The sequence below is a fragment of the Delphinus delphis genome, chromosome 15 (genome assembly GCF_949987515.2).
Source record: "Delphinus delphis chromosome 15, mDelDel1.2, whole genome shotgun sequence".
NCBI lineage: Eukaryota > Metazoa > Chordata > Mammalia > Artiodactyla > Delphinidae > Delphinus > Delphinus delphis.
The window spans coordinates 37,342,770-37,359,101 of record NC_082697.1 but is presented as its reverse complement, the minus strand read 5'-3'; the positions used below and the strand labels follow the sequence as shown (position 1 = coordinate 37,359,101).

The 16,332-nt window shown below is 44.7% G+C and overlaps 1 protein-coding gene across 1 annotated transcript in view; it reads right to left on the bottom strand.

Annotated features, from left to right (window-relative positions):
- Positions 1–16,332, bottom strand: part of SLX4IP (SLX4 interacting protein) — a 181,776-nt gene that overhangs the window by 61,353 nt on the left and 104,091 nt on the right. Inside the window, 1 exon segment of the mRNA XM_060031236.1 lies at positions 3,617–3,706. Coding sequence (XP_059887219.1) covers positions 3,617–3,706 — 90 coding nt within the window.

Here is a 16,332-nt window from a genome sequence, read left to right as displayed (position 1 = left end):
TTCTGGCAATGCCATCTCAGGTTGATCTCTTAGAATCTTCATAAATTAAAATGAGGACAGAGTTGTAAGCTGCTTCAAAGGGCAACGAGAGCCAAACTTTTCTTTTGTTGCAGATACGTGTACTCCTCAAACAGTACAGAGAACCCTTGACTTAATTGACAAACATGAGTTTCTTGATAAAATACAAACACTGGTCTCCTCTCTCCTGCTCTCATTTTGCAGCCCAGAGATGCAGTGCCTTGTGGAATACAGCCGTATTCGTTTACAGTTAGGGTTTTGGCATTGTTCACGCAACAGAAAGGCAGCCTTGTCTCATACTGTTGTTTTAACAATTAAAGAATTTTGCTTCACATGCAGGGTTCAACGATGACTGAGCTAGAAAATATGTGAAAGACATACATGGAAACAAGGATTGTTAAAATTTGGCCATAAATGCCCTATAAGGCCAGAACTAAAAATAGTATGACAAAAATAAAGCCAAGGCCCATACACACAAACTCTCTCCCTAGAGTTACAGGGCTTTCCTTCCATGAGAAAGGTTTGACAAATGGAAGGTAGATATTGTGTGCTGTGGTTGAGATACCCTAGTAAGTGACCACACTGCACTTGGCGAAGTGTTCTCTTCAGAACCAGAGCAAGGCAAGAAAAGACAAATTCCCAGCTAAACTGGAGGGGGGGCAAGAAGACCAGGTCCCAGTCAAGGAGCAAGAGAGAGATGCGCCCAACATCTCCAGGCTAACAGGGGTTCATGTGTGCTTCCCCAGGTTTACAAACGGAACAGTTTGAGTTCAACTGTTTGGGTACAAAGACTACTCATGCTGGACTCAAAATAAACACATGTTTAATACATGTAATTAGTTCCTTTTCCTGAAAAGGAACTGGATATTCTTAAGACTTTCACTATGCAAAGCGACTGTTAAAATGCAATCAAACTGATAGCTCATGAAATCCCAGTCTTGAGATAATCTAATGATTAAGAAAAGATGAAAGCATTGGGACACTGAACATAGGCTAAAGTCATATCCTCAACTAGCTTTTCTCCTTTCTCACACACACACACACACACACACACACACACACACACACACACACACACAAATTATCCCAGAGCGATTTTAATGTCAGTGAACACACTTCGAAGGAACAACTTCAGTAAAAGCCACAAACTATCTACTTTGCTTTGAGAGGAAAACTCAGCTTGCTGGCACTGCATCGGAGCTCTGCAGGTCTAATCGTGCTCTGAGCATCTTGCTAAGTCACGCCCTGCTGCCCGGACATAGGTACGAGGTGGAGCAGCACAGTTGCTTGTGGCACCCTGGAAAATTCTAGCCTTATGCTTTGGCTAGGAAGTGAGTCACATACCCACAGATTTATTGTAAAGCCTTCCAAATCAACTGAATCTTGGCAAAATTGACTAAATATCAACAAAAAGTGTCTAAGGCCGCGGTGGCAGAGCTGGGAGAGAATAGAGGAAAATGGAATGGTGGATTCTAGGATGCTGTTTATGTAAGTCAAACTTTTTGGGTGGGGTCCCCTGGGGTGCATATTAGTCACTTTGGGGAAACGAATTAACTGTTTTGAATCATAGGGACAGGTGTTGAGAAGCCAAATCTTGGAATGACATGAAGGTGAGTTGTAGAAGGAGATGCTGGCCCGTCAAACGTTAAGCCCTGAAGAGTAGGGTTCACGGCTATTTACCTGAACGAAGATCCCATCATATAGAATCCTGCGCCTTCTCGCTCCAGCTTCAGGCCATTGGGTATCCTTCGCAAAATGAGGACAACAGAGTCCTGATGATACTATTATCTCCTGACCGAAAATGTATCACTTATAAATTTTCTTTTGGGAGTTTTCTTTTCTAGTTATCTCCAAAAGCTGACTGAAAACAGTTATCACAGTAAAGGCGTAAAAAAGTGGTATAAAAAAGTACCACTATCACTAGTTTCTTCTCCATATACTACCTTTTAATAAAATGTATTTTTATTTCTAGCTCTAAAAAGCTATTGTGACCAACAAATATCATGGAAGACACCAAGGGCTCTAACATTTGGAAAGTTATGTGAAAGCCACAGGCTCGCTGTCCTGCTCTCCTGTAAGCAGGGATCTGGAGAAGGGAGCCAAGCATGTGATGAGAGATAGAGGCACCTTCTCACCACCCTCTGCCACAGCGGCACTTGGGTGGGACCTCGGAAACTGAGAGCTGGGAGTGACTCAGCCAGGGTCTGGGAGAACCCCTTCATCTGCAGAGGAGGAGGCTGGGGCCCCAGGAGTTCCAACATCACCACCCTGTCACATGACCACTTCCTTTACTGACTGAGCATCAGCTTAGTGACTGGCCACGGCGAGAAGAGGGCCGTGATGAACCATCTCTACACTTTGTCAAAGGATCACAGGGTGCAGAAGAGGATTTCAGACCAGTGAGAAAGACCAGCTTTGTGTCAACACCACACCTGCTCCAGGCGCTCAGTCCATCCTTTACGGCCAGTCAGGATTACAGTCCCTGCTTACCTGGAAAAGTCACTTTAACTTCTTTTTTTTTTATTATTTTTTTTCTTTTGCGGTACGCGGGCCTCTCACTGTTGTGGCCTCTCCCGCTGCGGAGCACAGGCTCCGGACGCGCAGGCTCAGTGGCCATGGCTTACGGGCCCAGCCGCTCTGCGGCATGTGGGATCTTCCTGGACCGGGGCACGAACCCGTGTCCCCTGCATCGGCAGGCAGACTCTCAACCACTGCACCACCAGGGAAGCCCCAACCTCTTCTTTTTTTAATACAAAGAACCCTTTCCCCCAAACAAAGAGGTAGGAAATTTCTGGTTTAAATACTAGAATAGCAAAGGAAATAGATGTGTCAGTTTCCAAAGAAACAGCAACAACAAAAAAGCAGGTGTATGTCTGTTGTGGGGAACACAACTGTTTTTCAAGGATTAAATAGCACTCAAGATTTATTGTCCACTAATGAAAATGAAAGCTGGAAGAAGAGCTAATATTCTTTTAAAAGCTCCTTGCATTTAAAATAGTGAAAAGTTTTAAGGAGAGCACAGGGAACTATATTCAGTATCATGTAATAGGACTTCCCTGGTGGAGCAGTGGTTAAGACTCCGCCTGCCAAGCAGGGGACATGGGTTCGATCCCTGGTCCAAGAAGATCCCACATGCCGCGGAGCAGCCAAGCCCGTGCACCACAACTACTGAGCCTGCGCTTTAGAGCCCGCGTGCTGCAACTACTGAAGCCCGAGTGCCACAACTACTGAAGCCCATGCTCCTAGAGCCTGTGCTCTGCAACAAGAGAAGCCACTGCAATGAGAAGCCCATGCACCGCAACGAAGAGTAGCCCCTGCTTGCCGCAACTAGAGAAAGCCTGCACACAGCAACAAAGACCCAATGCAGCCAAAAAGAAAAAAAAAAAAGAACTAATTCTACTACTAATGAAATAAACAACTCCTGAAAGAATTTATTTAAAAAATATCACGTAATAACCTATAACGGAAAAGAATCTGAAAAAGAATACGTGTGTGTGTGTGTGTTTGTATGTATAACTGAATCACTTTGCTGTACAACTGAAACACCGTAAATCAACTATACTTCAATTTTAAAAAATAGTGAAAAGTTTTCTGGTACCTCTTTCTTCTGTTCAGAAAACCAGCTGGTATCTTTGTTTGAACCTCGCGGAGATATATGAAGATCCACCAGGACAGCAAAATTCCCACACTGAAAGACATTAATGGCAGAGTTAGCTTACGCCCAGCAAACAATGAGAGAAAATCTCACAAATTCCTATGTGGTTGCTCATGATGAAACGGCAACAAAGTTCACTACTGGACAGAAACGTTAATATGGGGCGGGGTAAAACTCATAACCCGATGCTTTTTGCAAGTTTATAAGTTATGCTAGAAATGCTAGGGAGAGATTTAATTTCAATCAGGATAGGAAAGATAAAATATCTATCTCTGGGCCGCACCTTCAAGGAGGATGCCCAGAAATCTGGCAGCAGTTGGAAGGCTATTAAACACCGAGAAAAGTTAAATAGGTCAGTACGAGGTAGGCTCCAGAAAAGAATGAGTCCGTGGACGGCCAGGGGAATTCTTTCTTCCAGATAGGCGAGAACAGACAGAAGTTACTGCATTTTTAGACAGACAAAAGGATTGGCTGGAACCGTACATCTTGGACTAGAACTAGAAGCACGGACAAACGAAAAAGAACCAAAGAGCAGAAGGCAGATGCTGAATGACAGTTATGAAAACTACATGAGTTTTATTAAAATATGCTACAAAGCCTGTCTCCTTTCTTATTTGATAGGCTAGTGCTGTCTAGCATTTTGGAAAAAATGGAAATCTTCTCTATCTGCACTGTTCAATAGGGAAGCCAATAGCCTTATGTGGTTACTGTGCACTTGAAATGTGGCTATTGTGACTGAGAAGCTGAACTTTTAATTTTATTTAACTTCAAGCTAATTTAAACAGCCACATGTAGCTAGAAGCTCTGCAGCATGGCTACAGACCTTGTAAAAACGTGTAGCTTCATAAACGCTTATACCGTATGAGTAAAGTAATCTGAGAATCTCAAGATAACTGTGGATGAACTAACTTAGAAAAGCACCGTGGGTTGCTTTATGGCCAGCAGGGAAAGTCATTTTTGTACCTCTTTGGCTAAACAATTTTTTTTTTTAAATTCTGTGCTATAATTCAGTGGTGAAAAAAAAATTTTTTTCAACAAACGGTGTGAGAATACCAGATATAATATGGAAACAAAATGAAACTCGACACCTACCTCACACCATACACAGAAACTGATTTGAGATGAATCACAGAACTAAATGTAAAAAATCAAATCTATCTTCCCAAACTTGGGGTAGAAAAAGATTTCTTAGACAGGATCCAGAAAGCACTAATTATAAAAGAAAATATCAGCACGCTGGACTTGATCAAAATTTAAAACTTCTGCTCATCAAAAGACACCATTAATAAAATGGATATTTTAAATGCCATAGACTGGGAGAAAATATTCATAAATGCACGTGTCGGACAAAAGGACTGGTGTCCAAAATATGTAGAAAATACTTCTACAAATTGACGTTAAGAAAACAAAACACAAGCTTGAACAGACACTTCACAATTAAGAAAAACAACTGGTGAATAGGCACATGAAAAAAAGTGTACAACATCATCGCTTATCAAGCAAATACAAATTAACACTGCCAAGAGATACAACTACACACCTACCACAATGACTGCAGTGAAAAAGACTGATGCACACCAAATGTTGGTAAGGATGGGGAGTGACCCAAACTCACACACTGCTCGTGGCAATGGAAAATGGTTCAACCACCCTGGCAAATGTTTGTCAGTTTCCTACAGTTAAACACATATTTATTTTACCATCTGAGCCAGCAATTCCACCTCAGGTATTTACCTGCGAGAGATGAAACATATGTGCACACAAAGAAATGTACACAAATGTGTGTGGATGTTTTATTTGCAAGAATCGAAATGGAAGACAACCCGAAAGTCTCTCACCAGGAGAACAAACAAATTGTGGTATATTCATGCAATGGAACCCTCCTCACCAAACTACTGATCCGCTCAACACGGACTAATATCAATATCATTGCACTGAGCAAAGCCAGGCTAAAATACATACTGCATGATTCCATTTATATAAAGTTCTAGAAAAGCAAAATTAAATCTATGGTCAAAGAAATCAGCACAGTGATTGCTCAGGGAGAAATTGACTGGGGAATGTTCTATGTCTTGTTATACAATTAAGATCAGTTCGTTTCCCTGTATATATGTTACATATCAATAATAAATGATTTTTTAAGTACTGTGTAAAAATATACTCATATTTGTTGACATATATTTAAAATGTAAGTATTATGTCCTTGAAAATGTGTGGGTATTTTGGGGGAGAACAAAGTGAACTTCCCTGGGTAATAAATCATAAAGTATAATTAAAAAGGGTCTCCTACAATGTCCAACAGTGCAATGTCACCCACAGAACTACAGTTTAGTGAGCTGCAACCAGCATTTTATTTTAATGAAAGAGAAATGGGATAAAAAAAAAAATCAATGTGTCACACGGTAAAGTTAAGTCTTGTTTTGTGAAACTTAGGTATGAGTGTACTGAGTTATGATATAAAGCCTATTTCTCACTGTGGGTTGTGGTCAAAAATGTTTGAAAACCATATTCAAATACACTGTTATTTTAAAAGTTTCTTCCATGTTGATTATCGATTTAACCTTTAAGGAGTATGCTGCCACCAGGTGGAGGTCTCATGTCACAACTACAGGATCTTAGCCAGGGATTATTAACCTTTCATGTGCCACGGATCTCTTTGTTGTGAAGCTGATGAAACCTGTGCATAATAATGTTTTTAAATGCATGGAGACACAATGCATAGGAGTAAAAAGAAAGCCAATTATACTGAAGTACAGTTACCCATATTAAAAAAATATTGTAATATAGTAATGGATGTACTTGTTCAATAAGGCATTGGATCTTGTCACACAGTAGTGGATCTAAAAACTACTATAAATCCAAAGTAGTGATAAGCATAAATGACATTTTCAGATGTCTGCCACAATTATAATGCAATATAAAAAGAGCTGTGATTTCTAATGGTAACAAACATTGCTAATACTATTGTGTTCTGAATATTTCATTCATAATAAAAACAAAATTTATTAGAACTTGGTCAAAGTAAAGATGCAACTTTTTTCCCATCCAAGTTCACTGACCCTCTGAATTCTCTCACAGGCCTGTTGAGGCTCCAGGGATCCTAGAACAAGAGCCCCTCCAAAGAGGTGAGACATGCCTCATACACATTCTACTGGGTTTCCTGTGGGTGTTCCACCCTGACTGTTCAGTCAAACCAAGTTCTCTGCTACCCCTTTGTCATTAGCAAAGATGATTTTTTAAATTAAAAAAAAAAATAGTGACGTTTGAACAACCTGAACTGATACTATGTAATAGTATCCTAAAAAATTGAATGATAAGGTCCAATTTGGTATTTTTTCATCATTTTAGCTCTGATCACAAAGAAACTAGTCTGTTTGATTATAAGAGGACTGATTAAAATGTCTTTTTTTTTTTTTAAAATAAATCATTGAATCTCACTCTGGTGCTCAAACCTTCCCGGGCTTCCTGCCAGACTCCCCACTCCCCAGTGGGGCTCTCCCTCTGCAGCCAGCCTTCTGAGTTTTCCAGCAAGAGCTCTCTCCAGCTCCCACAGTAATAAGAGATATTTTGCCTTTCTGAAGTTCCCTGCTCTCAAAGCTTTGCTTCTTTTCTCCCATGAGTAAACAGAAGTAAAAAAAAAAAAAAAAAAAAAAAGAAAGAAAAAGAACACCACCCCTGACTGCTGCTGGCAGCACAGCCCCCGCCCCTCCTGCCCCTTAATTAGGGGCCATTTCTTCTCTACTCTTCCAGGCAGAGCAGCACAGTCAGCATCACTGGGCTCTCAGGCCAGAGCTGCTCATGCTACACAGGCCGCGTTACCTCCCTCACAGCCCAGCAGCTACGAGAGGAAACTCTGCATCCCACGCTTGGGCTGGGAACCAACCGGCTGGGGGCCAGTCCGGCTTCCTCCCCCTCCACCCAGAGGTTTCGGCCAAAAACCTGGGAGTCACCCCTAACTCCTCCCTTCCCTCACCCTCAGTCACCACGCCTGGTAGATTTGGCTTCTTCAAGAGCTAAACACACCCCTCCTCTCTGGCTCTCCAGCTCACGTCATCTCCCACTTGGAACATCAGGGCCACTTCTCGGAGTCCTGGATGAACTCCCCAGCCTCCACCAGAGCCACGCCTGCCGCAGAGGGGATGCCGAGGCTCCAAGGCTCTGATGAGGCCCACTTCCCACTGTCTCCCACTGCTCCTGGGCACATGCTCTCTGCCCTTTGCTTCCAGAGCACCTCGATGCTCCCGTGCTCAGTGGGCTCTCACACATCCTCAAACCCTCGCAGGAGTGCGGCCATCCCCATGGAGCTTTTCTGAACAGTTTGCCACTCCCTTCTCCGGATCAGCAATGCTTCCCGTGCTTATTTCTGCATTCAGTGGCTGGTCCATGTAGGGGCCTCCCTTGCCAGACTGTCAGCTCCTCAGTGGAGACAGGGTCCACACCTCAGTCCCTCTGCATCCCAGGGATCAGCACAGTGCCAGCTCACAGTAAATGCTTAATATTTAGTGGAAGGAAGGGAGGGACGAAGGGAGGGACGGAGGGAGGGAGGGAGGGAGGGAGGAAGGAAGGAAGGAAGGAAGGAGGGAAGGAAGGAAGGAAGGAAGGAAGTGGGGGGGCAATCACAGCCTTATCTGCAAACTGGGGGCTCTGACACCACTCTGGGGACAAGGTCACTCTGACTGAGCCCAGGACACTGATGTGTCATAGAACAACTTTCTCCCTCCTTATTCTGGAGCGGCGACAACTATGCCATCACCAGTGACAACCACTCATTTTCCATATTTTGGAAAAAGGGAATTCAAGGATCCTAGGATTACCTCACCCCAAACTCACTGCCAACCAAGCATGTTGGTGATTTTTCCTATTTCTTTCCTAAGAATTCCAAAGTCGAAACTTAACTGTTACCAAGTCTTCCGGGGTGGGAGATCTTGTCCTCTAATTGTACATTAAGTGTAAAATAAAGGTGAAACTGCTACTATTTCTCATACGTGTAGCTCTCTCAGATGCAGGTTCAAAACTCTGAGTTATGTGTAAGGTTCTCCACATTCTCTCATTCGTTCGTTCATTCATTTATTCATTCCCCACTGAGTTTCACAGGAGCCCTGGGGCAGAGCTGGTGCGGGGGGGGGTGGGTGTATCAGAGCACTGCAGGCAGTGTGACTACAGTGCACACCCAAGGGAGCTGAGTGTCAACTCCCCCTGAGGGAGGCCAGGGAGGAGGGTGTGATGTTGCAGCTGAGTCCTGAGGAACAGGGTGACAAGTGGTCGAGAGAGAGGCCCAAGGAAGGAGCTCGGTATATGCTCTGAGGATGGTGGAGTCTGACGACATGGAAACAGGGCAGGAGGGCTCAGAGCACAGAGGAGCCCCGGACGGGCTGAGGGGCCAAGAAGACTGCAGGCTGGAGGGTGGAATGACCTGAGCCAGGCATCCAGGTTTAAAGCCACCACAAGAGCCCAAACGAGGTAGTAGAAGGTGATCCTGAGGTGGGGGGAAGGAGCAGATTTGAGGGATACTCAGAAGACAGAGTCAAGAGCATGTGGTTGGGTGCAGAGGGGGAGGGGCAAGGGTGACCCCAGGGCCCACGGGCAGTTTCCCCCATGCCCCGGGGCTGCCCACAGGCAGTTTCCCCCATATGGGTCTGTCGCATTGTCACTGGCATTGTACACCCACCTATTATTAAAGATTTAAGGCAGCCTGGATTAACAAGGCAAAGATTTAAAATGGGGGAATAAGTAAGAAAAACAAGGGTAAAAAGATAAAATGAAGCCAGTGCTAGGTCTCATAGGTTTGCACAAAAGCCCCACCATGTCCTAAGTCTCTGCAACAGTCTGCTCTCAGTTTGCTAGTTACCAACGTGAAAAACAAGAGGCCAGAGGCCGTCAGATGAGAACAAATCGGTGCTGAGGATAATTCAATCAATCCTGATACTCAATCTAGAAAGACATTTCTCCTGAATATCTTCATGAAAAAACATGGCAATTATCCTCCTGGAGCATCAACTTGACTCAAAGCCTCTAGCAAAATATTAAATATTTTCATACCCAAACGAACCGCATATAGGTTATAGCACAAAATTTAAAAGTCCCATGATTTTGCAAGAAAGAGCACAGTTTAAAATACTGACAGTATTCAATTTAATCCTCGTCACTAAGCTGTGAAGGAGCACGACTATTACTCGCATTTTATAGGTAAGGAAATGGAGTCAGAGACGGTAAAGGCCAAGTCCAAGATTACGCAGGCAGTGAAGGACAAACCCAGGAATCAAATCCTAATCTTTTACCCCTCAAAGCCGACTTGTGTGCACTACTTGGAAGAGATATCCCCCCTCTGTGGAAGGCCCCTCGGGACTCATTTCCTGACCCCACGTGGAGGCACGTTTAAGGCTGCCTGGCCTGGAACCCCCTCCACTCTACTTGGGAACTGGCCTCCTGTCCCCTCTAAGGTGAGTGATGGCAGCTGCGCGGGCCCACCCCATCGGTGCCTGGTGATGGAACCAAGGATTCTGAACGGGGTCCCGCAGCTCCCTTCCCTGGGCTGAAGCGAGGCCCTGAGGGCTCAGATCCTAAAGCTGCCACTGGGGTAGGTACGCTGCTGGAGAAGAGTGCAGCATGGAGGTGAAAGCCCCACTGCAGAGAGAGTGGGGCGAGAGGGCTGTGGGGAGAAGGAAGGAGGAGAAGGGTGACACGTCACGCCAAAGGTGGGGTCGGGTGGCAGGGCAGGAAAAGAGGTCTCCTGACATGAACAGCCCCATCCAGGGAGCTCAGGCTGAAGAAAAGTCAACGCAAATAGTTTGTCAATTTCACCCCTGTTCTTCCTTAAAATACTTGCCCAAGAAATCCAAGCTTGGAGTTTACATTCGAGAAAAGAAACCAGCATACCTTCAGGATGGCATATGCCATAAACACGCAGACAGTTGGGTCAGGGGACAGGAGAATAAACAGTTAGTTGTACTATCGGAATACACGACACCCTTCATCTAATTGCAAAAACTTCCAAAGGGGAAATAAGTTGGCGATCACAACAGTTAAGATTTGCTGAGCACTTACTGTGTGCCAGGCCCTGCATCAAGCCCTCTCAGTGCATTACTGTATTTATTGTGCCCCGGAGAGGCAGAAACAACTACCACTCAGCATTCTGGAGACACTGAGAAGCTCAAGAGCTCTCCCTCTCTCTCATCAAAGATCCCTGGTGATCATGGCTGGGTTTTGTTTGGAGTGGTGCCTGCCAACCTGGCAATACTCGTCAGAACAGGTAGGAGGAACACTCTATATTCTTAGTCACAGAACGGGACACAGCCTGAAGTCGAGAGCACAGTACACAGAGAGGGCCTGGAGAAAGCCTTCTGCTGACCAACAGGAGAATGGCCTAGCAAAGGGAGTCCAAGGCCGTGATCTCTTCCGGTGACACCCCAGTTTAGGAGGGGTTTCCCACCTCCCCTCTCTGGGTGTCAGTCTCCCTCTTTGTAAAATGACACAACTAGGTCTCCTTCAAGGTGCCTTATGCTCTAAGATCCCATCTCTTAGGGTTTTGATTTGCAACCATTTGCCTGGACTCCATTGGCCAATGTCACGTCTGCCCTCCTGTAAAGCTTCTGAAAGAGCCACCCTGAGTCTGGCACCTGGTACCATCCTCCATTGGTTCACAATGGGCCCTGCAAGCACAGCAGGCAAGTCCACCGTCGTTTTGGAATAGACAACAGGAGAGCACATGTCCTGCTGGGCTGACCTCTGTGGGCAGGATTTAGTCTTGGCAACCAATGACAGAAAATACCAGTCTCATGGCTAGAAATCACGGTATAAACCACAGGAAATGGAGAAGCTCAGTGGAGTTGGCTGAGGGAAAAATCTTAGCAACCAACGAGCTCTTCCCCCCAGAGCACTCTCTGACCAGATGCAGGCGAGACTGCGCTCTTCTCTGCCGCCACAGCATTTTATTTACGCTCCTGTTGTGGGACTCCCTTATAGGCTGTCCGCACAGGACTGCATGCTTCCTGGCTCCCGAGGGCTGCTTGCGAGAAGGGGCTGCTTTCCGTTACCTTTGGCTTATCAATGCCTAGTACTGGGCCTGGCACAGAGATGGCCGGGAAGAGTGTTTGTTCAATAAATGAAAATAATACATCAGTGATGAAAATTACTTAAGTGTCAGCCCTGTTCTCTCTCTAGAAGGGATTACCACCCTCTCACCTGCACCTTGTCCTCAGAACAGAATCAAGCTCATGGTTTACAACTAAGGTTGCCTCATACATGCACAGAACACTATCACCCGGGAAAACGGGCAGAGGTGGCCACTGCTGCACGCTAGATGGTTAGCGTTCGATCTTGCAATCAAACCCTGGCTGACTATATGAATCCAGACCCATTAGAAGGAACCTACATAGGGCTTCCTTGGTTGCAAATGGATGGCTAGTGCTTTGAGGTCAAGTTTTTCTGGTTGAAAGGGAAGCAGGAAAGGGTGTGACTTTTCTCAAGTGGAAAGGAATCAGGAGGGGAGGGAGTTTCTCTCTGTTTGGTTTCTGCTCTGGGACATTTGACTACAGGTCAGGGATGTACACCTTTTCAGTCATTTGTTTGTTTTTCTTAACAGATTTATTGCTATGGTTGGGAAAAGGTTCTACACGGGCAGGGAGCAAAGGAATGAGAGGAAAAGATGTCAGACAAGCAGAGTTACTGAGTGTGATGACAACTTCTAAAAGGAGAAACAAATAGAGTCACAAGGGCTGGTGTCCTTCAGTAAGCTGTCTCTGGTCTCCTGCTCAGAAAGAGTTCTGGGTTTGTTTTTTTTTTTGCCTAAAATGCTCACACAGTGCTTCACATAAGCTATGGATAGGATCTGAGAAGGGAAGCAAAGTGCTGCTGGGAATGAAGCGAAGGCCAACAAAGCGGTATTACGAAGCGACGCTTAAGTTTCCCACATGCCCCCTGGAACCTTTAAGTCATATTCGAGGCCAAACCACAGCCTCTACAACCCATCACTGCATGAAGAGTGTAGTTAGGAACAGACTCTCAGTCACTCCCTTTGAAAGATAAGAACGGCCTTCATTTCTTTAGATACTAACCCCAGTGATTTTTCCAAAAATTATCCTTTTAAATGTAACCTCCAGGCCACTATCCCTAGGAGACTGGCCTGTGGCACGTCCAGAGCATGTGAGCAGCGAGGAGTGGGGATGACGAGGGGGCAGGACAGACCTGGCGCAGCCCCCTCCCTGCGCCTCAGACCCTCAGGCCCTGGGTAAGTCCCCGCAGTGCAAAATGGGACAATAATGCAAGATGCTTCACGGAGTCGTTTTGAGGATTACATGAGAGCATTCAGGTACAAAACTTCAGCACATCCGAAGGGCTTAAGAAAGAAATATGGGTCGTTTTGTTTTGTTTCTCTCCAAAGGTAGAATTTGTTTCAAATTCCAGAGAATTTTCAATGAACTCTGAACTGTCAGTTCCATTAAGGTTGACAAATAGGTCGGGCGCAGGTTTCCCCTTGTTTCTCCTAAGAGCTAATAAATGCCTCCTAATTCTTTTCCGCTGTTTTACTCTGGCCACACGCTGCTTCTCAGAAGAACAGCAGATGGCTTGTAATCACACCAGATTACAACGAGCCCTCCTGCCACACATTTCTGCAACAGAGAACATGAAAGGAAAAGATAATCTGACAGAAATTATTCTGTACTTGTCTATAGGGAACTTGTCTTGAGAGGGTCTTAAGTGGCTAGAAAAACAAGCAACATTCACAGTTTAGCAACATTTCGGCTGCTCAGGAGCAAGTTAAGGAACAATTACGGCCAACCATCTAGGAATCTGAAAATGGAATCTGGTGGACACCAGGGGTGTTGGTCCCTACAAATTCTGCTCACAATTTTACCCAGCATGTGTCATCAAGAAGCTTTGGAATGTGGGTTTCAATTTAAATTCTAAAAATTAACACGTTAAAAAAAAAAATCTTCTTTTATATTCCCAAAGAATCTTGACATTCTTCACGGTCAAGAACAAAAGAAAAGCAGTGCAGCCTATGAGTTAAAGAAATTTATGACAAATTATAAATAAATCAAACACAAATAAAAACAAAAACCCTGTAAATATTCCCTTAGTGATCAATGCTTAGAATCTGTGGATCATTCTAAAGGGTGGTGGGTCCTGGAGGGAGATTTCTTGAAAGAGGAAGGGAGATAAAAGACAGGGGGCACAATTTTCCTACCTCTCTGGGGAGCAGGGGGTAGGGAACCAAAGAATCTTTGATGAGTACTTTGGAGATTCTGGATGACTTAGAGGAATTCTGTTCGTATGGTTAATGTAAAATAATTTAAGGAAATCCCCCACGATCAGTATTTTTTCCTCTGGAATCCTCCCGTCTATGTTCAAGTATAACAAAGGGCTTGCCCAACAGAGCTGTGACAGACACCCTCTGTTCAATCCAGTTGTCATTTAATTTTCTCTGGAGTACTGATATTGTGTAGGTACTATTGATAAAGGGGGTTTACATTTGCTCTTCTAAACCGTGTAAGAGTAGTGTTTTCCAAGCCAACTTTGACAGGCCAAAGACAAGGCTACATGTAACCTTTTTCAGGAAGGCAAAGAGAATCCAAGTATATGGCTGCAACCAAAACGTCACCTCAGAGTGAGGACCTCCTAAGGCCTACTGCACCTGAAGAGTTTCCACTTCTGCAGGGCTCAGGGTTACCAACGTCTCAGAGAGGCCCAACCAAGTCAAGTGCCAGCCCTCTCTCTGCGCTTGGCCATGGTTATCATCCTGGTTCTGCCAGTTCAGGAAAGCTCTCTGTGTGTACAACCTTAAGGATATTTGTCCACTAGAGCCTGGAGATCTAGCTCTTAAAGTATCGGCAGCATCAGTATCTCCTGGAGCTTGTTTGATATGCAAATTCAGACCTACCCAATCAGAAATTTTAGGTGTGGAGTTTGGTATCCTGTGTTTTAACAAGCCCTCCAGATGATTTTGGTGCGGGTTCAAGTCTAAGAACCACTGCTGTAGGCTACTATATCTCTTTGAGGACTCCTCTGGCATGCTCCGTACAATACAGGAAATTTTAGAAAAGGAAGGGGGGAAAATGTGATTAGGTTTCATAATATACCACAAGAGAAGGCGACAGCTCACCAAAATATATTACAATTCTAAAACCCATTAGGAAAACACATCACAATTTTACCATGATGATAAGAAAATAATTCTCTTAGAGTTGTAAGAAACTCAAAGTACGATTTTCTTTAAAAAGAAAAAAACAACACTCTCCAAAGGTAAATGTGATGTGCAGCCAGGGTTGAGAACCACAGATATAATAATGCCTCCCTAAGCATCTTAAAAACTGCCCTCTGGATTAGGATGATGGCAATCCAAAGGGAAAAGGAAATCTACCTACTGCATCAAGGTAGAGCCTTAGGAGGAAATGGAAAGGAAGGAAGTTGTAAGCCCAAAACAGACAGGGAGGTCACACAACTGCACTTAAGTCCTTGAAATGAGCTCAGATCACTGGGCTCAGGGGAACCCACCCCAAAGCATAAAGAGGATGGGCTCTGCACGTGGCTTGGCCACGGGGATGATGAGTTGCAATGAGATCCTTGAGAGGGGCAGACGACATTGCTCTTTGCAAAAGGGGGAGGAAGATAGAGTTTGCAACAGTCAACTTAATCCCTGATAGATTATTAGATAGGTTCCAGAAAAAAACTAAAATTATGAAAAACTAATCTCATTTTCTTCTTTGCTGAGGTTCCTGACTGTGACAACTGGTGAAATGTAATTGACAAAGAAGACATGAACCTCAGCCAGGAATCAGGCAGACTCTCCCATGACAACCTTTTGTCCAAACCACTGCACCACAGCAGCTTTTGTCAAGGTTACCTATGACCTTCATGTAGCCAATCCAATGAACAGGTCTCAGTCCTCACATGACATGACCTCTCGGCACCATCTTAACAAAGTGGTTCATTCACTTGATCCCTGAAACCCTCGCTTCTGGGCCACTGTGCTTTCCTGGTTCTCCTCCCTCCTCACTGGCCACTCTTCCTCAGTCTCCTGTGCAGGCTCGTCCCCACTGCACCAACATCCAAACGGAGCTCAAGCCTTGACCTCTTCGTCTCCACCTACACTCCCGTTAGTCTCAAGGTTTCAGATCCTGATCGTGCCCAGTGTTTCTGCTCCAGCCTGGACCTCCTCCCAGCTCCAGATGCGCATATCCAACTGCCTACTCTACATCTCCACGTAGATGTGAAATAGACATTTACGATTTCACAAGTTCAAAACCCAAACTACTACTGTTTTACCCTCAAATGTGCTCCCAGCAGGTTTAGCTGAACTGGCTTGGTAAATGACAACTCCACACTCTTCCAGCTGTTCAGGTCAAAACCTTGGAGTCGCCTTCGATGCCTCTCCTTCTCTCATATTCTACAGCTTTTCTGTTAACAAACCCTAACAGTTCTACCTTCAAGACAGCCCGCCTGGTACACAGCAGGAGCTCAGTAAATATTAACTGGATGGATCTATGAATGCACAAATGAATCCCAGTAAAGAAAAAAACAGAAAAGTATCATAATAAAACAAACAGAAAAATTTCATCATGGGTGAAAATGACAATCAGATGGATTCATAACTAGTTCAACAACCATAACCCCCAGAGTCATTCACGGCCAAACCACAGCATGGAGGGAGATGGTGAAGA